General features: G+C 45.7%; 2 protein-coding genes and 1 non-coding gene across 4 annotated transcripts in view; 2 read left to right on the top strand and 1 right to left on the bottom strand.

Moving 5' to 3' along the window:
- EVI5 (ecotropic viral integration site 5) overlaps window positions 1–4,711 on the bottom strand; it is a 65,529-nt gene extending 60,818 nt beyond the window's left edge. For both annotated transcript variants that reach the window (XM_042873374.1, XM_042873375.1), the window contains exon 1: window positions 4,642–4,711. The gene's annotated coding sequence lies outside the window, so the exon portion shown is untranslated. The remainder of the gene's footprint in view (window positions 1–4,641) is intronic.
- Window positions 4,712–6,413: 1,702 nt separating this feature from the next.
- RPL5 (ribosomal protein L5) overlaps window positions 6,414–12,923 on the top strand; it is a 7,451-nt gene continuing 941 nt past the window's right edge. Inside the window, exons 1-7 of the mRNA XM_042873377.1 lie at window positions 6,414–6,538; window positions 7,371–7,440; window positions 7,539–7,654; window positions 9,054–9,188; window positions 9,787–9,989; window positions 10,927–11,104; window positions 12,668–12,756. Coding sequence (XP_042729311.1) covers window positions 6,536–6,538; window positions 7,371–7,440; window positions 7,539–7,654; window positions 9,054–9,188; window positions 9,787–9,989; window positions 10,927–11,104; window positions 12,668–12,756 — 794 coding nt within the window. The 5' untranslated portion in view covers window positions 6,414–6,535. The remainder of the gene's footprint in view (window positions 6,539–7,370; window positions 7,441–7,538; window positions 7,655–9,053; window positions 9,189–9,786; window positions 9,990–10,926; window positions 11,105–12,667; window positions 12,757–12,923) is intronic.
- LOC122181639 lies at window positions 10,635–10,730 on the top strand. The gene has a single exon (XR_006179521.1). It is a non-coding gene; the product is annotated as a small nucleolar RNA SNORD21 (small nucleolar RNA).

Below are 12,923 nucleotides of genomic sequence, written 5' to 3'. Positions count from 1 at the left end.
AAGCCATGTAAAAGTCTGTAGGAACGGATTAGGTGAAGAATACTAAGAGAAGGTACAGTCAAAACTGTACAAGACAGCAGTTAAATCAGCATTTTTCAGATGCTGAATTTCAAGTTAAATGTGAAAAGCAGAAAAGAGAACCCACTACACCTGAGATGCACACCAAATCTAGAGAACCATTCAGCTGACCAAACCATTACTGATCATCATTACTTCTGCATGAGCAAAACCACAGCCTCAATCAACTCTGAGAACACGTTTGCTTCCCCCAGAAGGTCTCCCTTCAAAGCCCGCCGATTAATCACACTTCAAACACAAACTCAGCTCCCAGCCCGCACCCAGGAACCCCACCAAACCACTCGGCTGGTACAGATTTTTGAGCACAGCACACAGGCTCTTGTTCATTGCTGGCTAAAATGCACAGCTAATGGTGGAACTGCACTGAAAAATAGCGTCACTGTGCCGCTGTCGTTTCCATGGAAACAAACAGGAGGCATTACTTTCAGAGCAACCTACATACACGTTTCTGCAGACACTGAGTTTGACCTCTACGTTCCCTGAAAGAAACATGTATTAAAGCTATCGGTGTCTCAATTATCAGAAATGCTGTTTCAACTATTCTTGTTGTATGACAAAGTAAAACTAACTGCAAGAAATACTAACGTTTTTATGTCCACTTCGTATATTTCATGTGCTCTCTACCCTTTCTTCTCTTCCTAAGGAAACAGAAGTAGTTCTCATACTACTCTGTATATAAAGAGAAAGTCTAGCACAATTATGGTCGAAGTTACATACATAGTTTTCAAGCAAGCTGTATAGCATTCCACAAACCCAGATCCCTGCTTGCTTCAAGAAGTTAATAACATTCTAGTACCTAAATAACAAACTGAACCGACTCAGTAAAGGACAGAGAAGCAGTAGCTGGTGAATCAGCCCGTTTTCATGCCTCCTGACAAGCTAAAATCCTAGTTTACGACTCAAACATGGTTTCACTACAGGCTTCATCAGCATCTTCTATACTCCCAGTTCTTTCATTCAATTCAGATCAAGACTGAGAAGAGTGCTGGTTTGCTCACATATTCTTGATTTTTCTCATATTATCACCTACCAATAGTCAGTAATATCACAGCTTGCACCTCAATCACCAACTTCCCAAGTCTTTTCAGTGGGACAAGTCCACTAATAAGTGGAAAAAAATGCAAGAAAGGTCAACAAAGCAAAGATCATCCTTAGTGCCAGTGAGACACCAAAAAAATTACATAAAACCCCCAAGTCTTATGATGATTGGTATGTATTTTATCACAGAATTTTAACTTGCATCCATCATTTTGTCTTTAAAAATATCTAGCAATTCTTTGTCCAAGTGTCTAAGAAATACTTGCTGAAGCTGGAGCCAAACCCTGGAAGTTCAATCACTAATATGTTCCAAGGCAAAATAAAAACTACAATAACATCGAGAAACACAACTGCTCTGCTTAATGAAATTTAGCTCTGCTGTTTCAGAGAACAATTAAGTCGGAAATTCTTTCACCATGTCTGAAAGTAGTCTTTAACTAGTCTGCCATTCAAACTACATCTAAGCCAAGCAGCTCAGAGATGTAAAGCTAAGTTCTTACATACATCACTTTACACAGTGATGTGGAAAACAACACTTTCCAAACGTTTGGTTGTGACTAGCTACTAGTTTTTGATGCCCATTTTTAAATGACATACAATAGTTTTTCCTCTCTTAAAGGTAACAGTAAGCTCTTCCCATAACATCCTGCTAGTTACAAGTGCACTGCCAAATTCTGACAGCAGCAACCCACTAGTAAAAGACAAGCTCCATCTGACAGACTGAAGAAACCATATTTAAAAAACAAAACCAACCCACACCAGCATTAATACAGCATATGATACTGGTGAATCAGAGATCTGTGTCATTGCAATATTAATATTTTCCAAAATTTAAAAAAAAAAAAAAATCAAGAATGTTTTATGATGTCATTAAGCAAGCATTTGATACTATATTACAGAGACAGACAAAATTTGTTCAGACAAAAAAATAACACTGGATAGCAGCTTTTGGCTGTTTCTCAAGTCAGGAACCAATACAAGCAGACTAAGTGTCCACAGTCGCTCTCTAAGCCAACATCTTCATTTTAGTCCAAAAGCCCAACCCTGGTACTGTACTTCAACCCCAAATACACAATAACTGCCTCAACCCAACTTGGAAGGGTTAGTTTTACAGAAAACTAGCAAGCAAAGTTGACAGTTAATACAGCCTGTAGTAACAGCCACTGCAGTGTCTCTCTCAACGTGACCAAAAGGCATTCATGTTCTTCACCGCTCAAAGCAGAACAGATATTTCCTAGGCTCTCCCCAGAACACTTCTTCCCAGGTAACTCAATAGTTTCCAGAGCTCTGAGGCTGTTAAACAAGTGAACAGCAATCAAGGATAAGCCAGACTTCACTCAATCACTTCCGCCTCTACCTTGTGGGCACGCAGTTTTGCTAAGCATACATGCAAACAACAGGAATACCTCCCTGCGGAACGTGAGCTGAGCAAAGCTAAGTCCCCCTCCATTATGACTAAGCCACCGTCAGATGCCAACCCCCAGTTATTCCAACCGCCACTTGCGGCAGAAGGACAAGACGCTCTTTAACCAAAGGCATTTAAGCAGATGACTACAATGAAGACAGTATGCCCCATTTAAATTAACCAAAAATTTACCAACAGATGATGTTGGTTTTCACAAGGTAAATAAGACACTGGGCTTTAATTCAGCATGCCATCTAAGAACACCATCACATAGTTAAAACCTCAGAGGATTTATTTAAAAGATCAAAATTATAAACTTAATGTATTGACTGTTTGCTTTTATATTTAAGTACACATTTTTATTATTAAAAAATTGGAAAAAATACTGAATTCAGAGTATAAAATGAAGGTAAGGAAAGAAGTTGTTCGAGCAAAGAAAAACCAGGATTTTTTTCTTTTACATGACTGTTTATGAGAACACTGAATTAGCAAGATAAACAGCCCTGCTTTTTCAAAATCTACTTGAAGGGACTTCACTTCCCTCTTTTTTCCATTTTTCAAATACTTCTCCCTCAGCCTTATCCAAAGAAGCAGCTGACACTATTTAAGCACTTCACTTTCCTCCACCCCTTCTCCTGACAACTTTGAAAAGCTTCTCCCACATCCTCCTCTTCACAAACTTCAGTTCACCTATTCCATTCACCAGCCATCTCCTGCTTACTTTCTCAAAACCCATCAGACAAGCCTACAGAAGAAAAACATACAGAAGGCAACGAAAAAAGACACACAAAGAATCCATTCCACTGACCTCTAGCTCAGGAAGTGCCTGAATCTCAGCCTCTCAGAGGAGATCTGAGGAGGAGGCAGATTCTTGTTTTTAGTTGTTTTTCTGCAAACATCTGCTACTCTCAGAGGCACTACTGGGCTGGCTGGACCTCAAGGATACTCACCACAGCTGTCCTCATCCCAGCTTAATCAAATTCAGGCAATGCTGATTCATAATAGCTAGTGTTTTCCTCTTGATCCTGTCCCCCTTTCATCATCCTCTATTTCCTTTCCTAACCCTTACTTGGAATTGCACTTAGCTATCTCAAAATATCTGTAAATACTGATGTGTGTATGTAAATGCAGAGCTGTATAACCATGACCAGAAGCAGAAACTGGGGGCTAGAAAGGAAAATAAATAGATACATTTAAGCAAGATATCCACCAGAAAAAGAAACAGAATCCAATTACCTTATCTTTTAGCCACCAAGTGAATAAAAAAAATGTTGGGAGAAAAGAGAAGTTTTCTGACAAACATTTTCAGAGATAAGTAAAACACACTAAATGCTGCCAGATCCCCTCTGCACATGTGACTCCTTCCTTCACCTCCTGTAGGCCACCTGTTACAAAAAACTGTCCCAGGACAATATGAGAATGTTTTAAAATTTGCTGTTCATTTCAGATCATACTGACAATTCCAAACACCACGCCAACCTCATGCAAATTGCTCTCTGACCACCAACACAGGAAATAAGCAGGAATTCCGTGTGACTACAAGAACATCTTTGGATACCGAAGACGAAATGAACCCTAAGTAGCCACAACACCATCGTCGACTTCTTGTCCTTATTACACAACCAAGTCAGCGCAGATGCAGCACGAGGTGTCACTAAGACAGACCTCTGAAGCACCCTTTGAAAACTCCTTCTCAACAACCACACACCCAAACGCTTCGGTTTAAAAATACCTCCGTAAAAACCCCGACTGAGAAAAATTTCCCTTCATAGATAAACCCCCAGGAGCGCACCGCAGACCAAAGGCGAGCATTCCTCCTTCTCGCCACCCAGCGCCGCCAGCCCCGCGCAGTCACGCTCTCCCCACTCGCACCGCAGCGCCCACCTTCCCACCCAGCCGGGCCGAGGCACACGGATCCCGCGGCCCCCGGTCCGGCCGCCCTCCGCGGCGCGCACGCCGCAGCGGGGAGAACCCGGCTCCGAGCAACTCGGGCCGCGCCGCCCGACCCGACGCTCCGGGACGGACGCCGCGGCCGGGCCGCCGCACCCCGCCTAGGCCCCGTCGCGCCCCGCCCCCGGCCCCGGCCCCTCAGCGGCAAGGGCGCCCCGCCCGGGCCTCACCTTGGAAGCGTCGCCCGCGACGGAGAGGCGCGAGCATCGGCGCGCCCCGTAGCCCGCCGCCGACCTCCGCCGAGCCGCCCGCCGATCCACCTCCCGCCCCCCCGCCGGCCCGCCTCCCCGCCGACCCGGCAGCCGGGCCACGTCCCTGCAGAGCACCGCGCAGGCGCAGTCGGCGCGCAGCCGCCGCGAGGGGCAGCCCTGCAGCGCCGGGCCCGGGCCGCCGGGACCTCTTTCTCGCGCCGCCGTGGGCGCGGGTGCGGCCAGCGCCGGACTCCCCGCGCATGGCCGCCGATAACGGGCCGCGCTACTTTCGGCGGCCGGGAGCCGGGCCCGACGGCCGGGGTGGCCGCGTGGCTCTGGCCTCGCCGCCTCCGTTCGCTCGCCGCGAAGCCGGGTGGTGGCCGGGTCCGCCGAGCCCTCCCCGCAGCTCCGCGCCACCCCGGCACCGCGGCGGCGAAACGCGACGTGGGCTGGCCCTCACCTCGTCCCGGCTCTTTCGGCCGCCGGCTCCCGCGTGCCGCCGGCCGCGCGGCGCTGCCGCCCGTCCCTCGCGCGAGGCGGTGACGGCCGGTGCCCGCTCCGTCTCAGCGCCTCCCGGTGTCGATATAGGGCCCGCCCGGCAGCCGCCACCGTACCGCCTGCACCGTACCGCTTCCGGCGACGCTGTGCGGCCACAGGCCTCGGCCCGACCCTAGCGGCGCTGCGGGCCAGGGGCAGCTCCGGCGCGAGTCCGCCTGCCGCCGTGTTCGCGCAGAGAGGCGCGAGCAGTTCCAGGCTGAAGCCCGCCGGGGTCCTCGATAGTTAGAACTCTCCTGAAAGCTTAAAACACAGAAACGAAGAACTCTGCCAGCAGACGCGCGTGCTGCTCCGTGGAACGACAATATTCGGGACCGGGCGGGTAGCGGGCTTCGGAAGGCGCGGCTGTGCGCCCCGAGCTCACCAAAGCACCGCGAACAGCGCGGACTGAGAAAACACACGCACACGCTCCTCCTGCTGCTATTGAAAGTTACCTGCAAAAATTACTTCATCGCAATATCAAAAATCGGAGCTCTTACCTCAGAGAGTTCGGAGCCCTTCCGAACCGCAGCCACGGCTCCAGCCGGCATCGCGGGTGGCAGCACGAGGCCTCGAATTTGTGAGGGCGGGGCGGGGCGTGGGAGCTCGGCGGCCCTTAGCAAGGAAAGCGCCGAGCTTCCGCAGCTGGAGGGGAGCGCGCCTCTGTCCTACCGGGGGGAGCTTGCTTGCTTGCTTGCTTGCTTGCTTGCTTGCTTCCTCCTTCCCTCCCTCCCTCCTTTCCCTCCTTCCTTCTTTCATCCATCCGACAGCTGTAACGCGCTCTTGGTTTCTTCGCCCAAATACCAGCAGCTCTATTTTAGCAATAGCGTTGAATTGGGTTTTGGTCAGCTTACCATTTTATTTATTTACTGATTGGTCAACCGCGACAACGTTCCCTAGGAAAAAAAGTGAATAAAGTACTTAATATGATAAAGATCTTTAATACCAAAACCATTGTTTTTCATCCCGTGCTGCCGCGCGCCCCGTGCCGGCACCTGCCGAGGCAGGCGGTAGGGAACCGCGGGGCGGCGCTCCGCCGGGTGCCGCAGAGGGGCGGCAGGTGGCGGCTTTTCCCGCGCGCGTCACACCTCCGGAGCTCAGAGGAGCGCTCCCGCCCTCGGGCCCCGTCCCAGGCGGCGGTGCGGTGCGAGCGCCCCTCCGGGCCGGCAGAGGGCGCGCGCCGGGCTCACAGGAAGGCCGTGCGGCGGCGCCCCGCCTCGCTGGGCAGGCTAGGACCCGCGGCTGCGCAGTGGGAGCGGCCTTTTCCCCCCTGCAGTCGTTGCAGTTGTCGTGCGGAGCGGGCCCCGGCCTAGGCCTAGACCGGACAGTACCTGGCACGATGGTCAGTACCGGCCCGTACGGGACCCCCGCGCATAGGAGTGTTCTGCCCTCCGCTCCGCGCCCGCCGCGCGACTCCGCTCGTCCGGATGGAGCCCGATTAACCCGGGCCCGCCGCCGGCCGCTGTGGCTCCGGCGTGGCAATGGCCGCCCGCGGCACCGGGGCTGCGCCGCGAGGCGGATCGGGGCGGCTCCGGCGGAGCCCTGCGGTGGTCCGGCACGGTTCGGCTCGTCCCCTCCGCCTCCTTCCCCCGCAGCCCCTCGCGGCTCACCTTTGGGCCGCGGCCGGCACGGTGCTGGGTCGAGACCGGGCCTTGGGCGGGTGGCGGCGAGCGGGAGCCGCGGGCGGGCGGGCGGGCGGGCGGCAGCTGGGGCCGGGCCCGCTGGGGTCGTGGCTGGGGAGCGGGCGGCTGACAGGCCGGCCTCGTCCTGCCGCGGGGAGCTGCCCTGAGAGCTGCGGGCGTGGGGGGCGTCTGAGTCGGGGCGGTGCTAGGACGGCTCGTGTTTTTGGTTGGGGGAGTCGGGGTGAAATGGCCGAGTGACTGCTCTGTGGGAGTGACTGGCAGTGAGTAGTCGTGGCAGCCTATGCAGAAAACGTGTCATTAGTAGATACAATTTCTCTTTCTCTCTTGAAAACGTGAAGTCATGGGCAGAAAAGTTTGTGTAAAGGGTAAAAATCCTACTTTCTCTTCCTTAAGATGGTTTTAATCTCGTGTAAGAAAACCTGTCATTTTATTCCTGGTCCACTACAGTTTTATTAATAATGATTCATTTGGTTTGGATGGCTTTGGCTTATGTGGTTCCAGGCCAGTAACATCTTATTTTTCTTATTCAAGGGGTTTGTGAAAGTTGTCAAGAATAAGGCCTACTTCAAGAGATACCAAGTAAAATTCAGGAGAAGGAGAGGTATGGCTCAACTCCCTGTATTGCTTAATTACATAATATTGACAAATATTGTTACTTCTTTTTAAAATGTTTTCCACACTGTAACTGTTGTTTTTCAGAGGGAAAAACGGATTACTATGCTCGCAAGCGTTTGGTAATTCAGGATAAAAACAAGTACAACACCCCAAAGTATAGGATGATTGTGCGTGTTACTAACAGAGACATCATTTGCCAGGTAAGTTCTGTGGTGCTTGCCACTTATTTGTCAGCCTCCTGGAAATGAACAGAAAAGGGGGATTGATGGGGCACTTGCTGGTTGTTTTGAAGCCTAAGCAGTTCTTATATTGCTCTCTGGCTTCTTGGAGAACGATCTTTAAGGCTGACACAATGTCAGTAATACACCATAGTCACAATACAGAATAATTTTACTAATGTCAACATTGTAAAACAAGGTTGTGATATGAGATTGTACTCTTCTAATGATGCTGAAGTATGTTAAAGGTTTTAGGGGAAAAACTTTTTTTTATCTTTTCTGCTGTCTTTGAAGTGCTTTGAAAAGAGAGGTTTTTTTTTTGTTTGCTTGAAAACTGCTGTGTGACCTGTCAGCTCACTTCTGTTATGTAGTATCTGAAGGTGCCCTGGCCTTCAGGACTTCTTACTGTGATACTGGATCATGTGAAGCTGATAGGCCTTAAGATCGTTTCACAGAGATTAAAGGAGACTGATAAATAAGAGTAGTAAGCACCTTTTTGTGGTATGCAGTTGTATGTTGCATCACATAATGCAGTTTCTTACTGTGATTCATTTTCCTGGTTCATTTCCAGAACGTTCTATCATAATACACATTGGTAAGGTTGAAGGTAGAAAGTTTTCTTGTTGTTTCTTTCTTCATTAAATAGTTTTATCTATGGAGAATAGTAAAGAGTGCCATTTTTAATCAGCTCAGACTAAACTGTATGACCTTGATGAGCTTGCTTTATCTCTGAAATTCAAAACAAAAAGTGGTGGCAGGTATCATCTGACCAGTTGTGCCTTTCCAGAGGTGGAAACTCCAGAGAGAGGGGAGCAACTTCTAGAGGCAGAGGAGGTGTGGAAGTCAAAGGGAGACGGTTCTGATACTGTTGCTGTCTCACAGGAGACCCCTGAGATTACAAGGATCTTATATCTTAATGCAGTCACTTCGTAATGAAGTGTCCTCACAAACACTCATATTTTTGCATTTTTCGGAGATGAGTAGTGTTCTGTGTTATTTGAGAACTACGTGCAGAAAGTAGGACAGAATCCATCTACATATGTAAAAATTCTTTGAAGTGTTGCTTTTGTTGGCAGTTTCCTGGTCTCTTGTTTTATATGAAGACATAAATAAAAGTGGTTGCCATCATTTACTTTCTCAAAGCCAAATATGGATTTGAATACTTCAGTACTTGAGGAGTTAATTACGCCATAAGAAATTTCTGAAAAGAAAAATGGAACAGAGCTCCTTGAGCTCTCAAGAAAAGCAGTTTGCTGGACATTTCTATACAAAGTTCCTATTGGCTTAAGTAGATGTCAAAGAAGTGGTAAACTGAGCCCACGGTTACAGTGAGAAAACTAATGGTTGTTTTGTGTTGTGTGTTTTTTTTTACTGTTGTCAGATTGCCTATGCCAGGATTGAAGGCGACATGATTGTCTGTGCTGCGTATGCCCATGAGCTGCCAAAATATGGTGTGAAGGTTGGCCTGACCAATTATGCAGCAGCGTACTGTACAGGTCTGCTGTTGGCACGCAGGGTAGGTATCTGTCAAATTGTCTAGAAGGAGTTGCTCTGTTTTTCTTAAAAACAGGAAAGCTAGCTCACTGTCTTAAGTGTTATTGGAAGTATAGATCCAGATTCTGTGGGCTTGTCTGAATGCTAACTTGTACTCTTTACCATATAGATTTGATGGCCTCTTGTGACTGTCAAATCACAAAGAGAAGTATGACAACATGCAGTTTCAACTCCGGCAGCCCACTTTTAAGTCTCTGCACTTAAGTTTGGTGGAGGGAGGGAGTCAGGACAAAAATGTAAGAAATGTACCTTCAATAAGAATTTAAATACATGTAAGCTGTATTCATCCATTTTCCTATGAGCTTGTGGATAGGTCTGAAGTTTATTAGTGTACCTGTTGGACCAGGAGATTGCAATAGACATGCCTGTTATATTTCAGTGGTTATTATAAGCATTAATACTAGTATGGAATGTGTAATTTTTGTAAAAAAAAAATCATTGAAAGTATGAAGATTCCATTGCAACTTTTGTATTTTAATTTTGTGACTCTCCATTTTGGCTTTAAATGGGCAGAAGATCAGAAGTGTTGCTATTGTTTTGGCTTTTATTTTTCCCCGCAGCTTCTGAATAAATTTGGTCTTGATAAGATCTATGAAGGCCAAGTGGAAGTGACTGGAGATGAATACAATGTGGAAAGTGTGGATGGAAAGCCTGGTGCTTTCACATGTTACCTTGATGCAGGTCTTGCCAGAACTACTACTGGAAACAAAGTTTTTGGTGCTCTGAAGGGTGCAGTGGATGGTGGTCTGTCCATCCCTCACAGGTAATCATCTCTCTGGAAAAACTACTTTGGAGTTACCTGAGATAATTCTGTGTGTGACAGCCTACTTATAGTGTCATTTTTATGCTGAGATAGCTATTTTTATAACCTGGTAATGATTAATTTAGCGTAGGTTCTGGAATATTTTTTTGTTTAGTTGGGCTTTTTTTTACTCCAAGTTGCAATTCTAGTAGCGCTGCAATGACTCTTGTGACTACTAAGAGATGCTGTTAAATTTTTAGAAGCTAAGGAACCACTTCACTGCTTTCACTTAAAACCATCCGGTGTTTGAATGCACTTCAGTAAATATTCCTTAGTTTTCCTGTTGTTCCAAGACTTCAGCAAATTGCATGTAGGTGTTAATTTTGCTGTGTGCACATATGAGATCCAAAAACAAAAAAAAATTCCATTTGAGGTTTGGTCATTTTTGTCAGAGGTAACACGTGATGGAATCAAGATTTTTGGCACTAGCAGTATCACTGCACTTGCCTGCTTCTTTCAGACAGCAAAGAAGGGAAAAAACATCTGATCTCTGTTGTGGATTTTTGTATTCTCTCTTGCTGTCCTGGAGTTGTGTCATCTTGTTCGTGTTTTTGTTTTGTCTTTTTGTATGTTTTTACTAATTCTTCATTTGTTTCTAACCTGGCTGCTGTGTGATGATACCCCAATGACTGACCACTCTGTAATAGGTCCATGGTGTGTAAATGATGGACTGCATAGTTTCAAGACGGGACTGATGGCAGCTGAGATGAACTTTAAATCTTCTGTTTCATTTTTTTTCTTTATATTCATTTTCTTTATCTTTCCATTTTTAATTAGTGTCCTATTTCTCAGTTACCTAGAGCAGAATATGAGCTCAGTCGTTTCTTTGTGGAACCTGCCTTTGAATCAGAGTGTTTGAGCAATATGTGTTACTCAGCATTTAACTGCTCTTTCACAGTACCAAACGTTTCCCTGGTTATGACTCAGAAAGCAAAGAATTCAATGCGGAGGTTCACCGCAAGCATATTATGGGCCAAAATGTGGCAGATTATATGCGTTACCTGATGGAGGAGGATGAAGATGCTTACAAAAAACAGTTCTCCCAGTACATAAAGAACAATATTACACCTGATGGGGTAAGATTTATCTGTCTGGTTCTTGTCCTTTAGTAGCTATGTAGATCTTCATGTACAGGGTTTTCTCTAATAATGCAATTAAGCTCACTATGTAAAATAGTAATGTGATTATTTTGTATGTTCCCCAGACAAACAAAAATGTGTGTTTTTTTTTTTTTTTTTTTCCATTATTGAGGGCTCTATAGCATATTGTGGGTTTTTTGAACATGAGGACTTCTTTCCTGCTTTGAAGTTTAACATCCTGCTTATTTAGACTGCATCCTAAAACAGACCATATATTTTTTCTGATACAGAAATTAACACTTAAGTTTCTGTGCATGGCTACACACTTGTTCCTAATCCTGCACTGCAGCTGTGATTTCTGAGGATCTGCCTTCTGTCAAATCCATTTTACAACGTGTGACCTTGCTGGTAGCTGTAGGCTCCAGGCAAATACAGAAAATGCCAACCTAGTTCTGTTATGGAACTCACCATCTTGAGAAATACACCTGGTGTTATATGTCTTATGTCAGCATGACTGGAAAATCTTAAATATACCACAGAAAACACTAGAGGATTGGTAAAATTACCATGGTCTTTTTTTAACTTCTTTCAGATAACTTGTCTGCTGTTTGGTTTCTGTTATCAGTGGCTCTGAAGTTTGGACATTTTTATGTTGATTTTATGGGTTGTAAAAAAACAAGTAACATTTTACTGTAAATGCAACTTTGTATACATTGCTAAACAAGTATTCATTCAGAGAAGATTTTCCTATTAAATGTCTTATTGTCTTAATTAGTCATCAGCAAAGATACTGAAATTGGGGAGAAAGGAGGCAGAATAGGTCCTCTGGTAGCTTCAGCTGTTGATCTATGTGACTGGACAGATTGGTTTTCCTGTTTACATGTTAAAGAATTATTTCTGCATACTGACCTGCTTCCCCAAGGTCTGTATGTTATAGTACTGTATCAGCTGTCAGAAATGATGTAACCTGTGCTAATTTATTTCTGTGGGTGCCAGCAGACTGCTGCTACTGGGGATGATGCAGGATCTCATGTGATTGGTTAATAGAAGCTGCTTTCACACAACTTTTCTTACCACGCAGCTTTGTAATGTATACTGGGGTAGAGTCTGACAAGTGGTAAGATTGCATCTGATGAAAAGGTTCATGTAAAATAATTCTGGTTTAAGAACTAAGTTTTCAGAGCACTAAGCTATATAAGGAAAGTAGATTATTTGCTTGTACTCAAGGCAGAAGTGGAATAAGATTCTGTATTGCCTTTCAATTTAAGCGTAAGGAAATTAGACCATAGGAAGTAAGCTCTTCCTCTCCAAGATGCTAGCCTGTGCTTTGGAGACCTGCAGTCTGTAGTTAAGGATAAAAGTAATTCCTCAGTTTTGTATCCAACTTATTTTAAATATTTGTATACTTCTTGTGATGGCCAGGAATTCTAGTAGGTTTTAACAGTGATTTGCATGAAGGAAACCTATTAAAGAGAATAATTGTGGGCTGTTTTGTGATGGTAACTGGTACAATCTTGCAATGCACCACTAGAGAACTGTAACAACTTTTCCTTTTTCAAGATGGAAGAAATGTATAAGAAAGCCCATGCTGCTATACGGGATAATCCAGTCCATGAAAAGAAACCCAAGAGAGAAGTCAAGAAAAAGAGGTAAACATGAAGTTTAACTTCTCTGTTGAAGAGATTTTAATTAATGATGGCACCAAGTGGACTGATTTCTATGGCACTTGTGTCAAAACTCATTTTTAGATGAGATTAAGGTACAATGATTGTATAACCAAGATGTTATAATTGCAATATAATCAAAAGAGTAAGGC

Source organism: Lagopus leucura, unplaced genomic scaffold (genome assembly GCF_019238085.1).
Source record: "Lagopus leucura isolate 7727_CA_CO unplaced genomic scaffold, USGS_WTPT01 Super-Scaffold_100009, whole genome shotgun sequence".
Classification (NCBI taxonomy): domain Eukaryota; kingdom Metazoa; phylum Chordata; class Aves; order Galliformes; family Phasianidae; genus Lagopus; species Lagopus leucura.
Note: the sequence above shows the minus strand (reverse complement) of the source record. Positions and strands in the feature narration are given on the sequence as shown.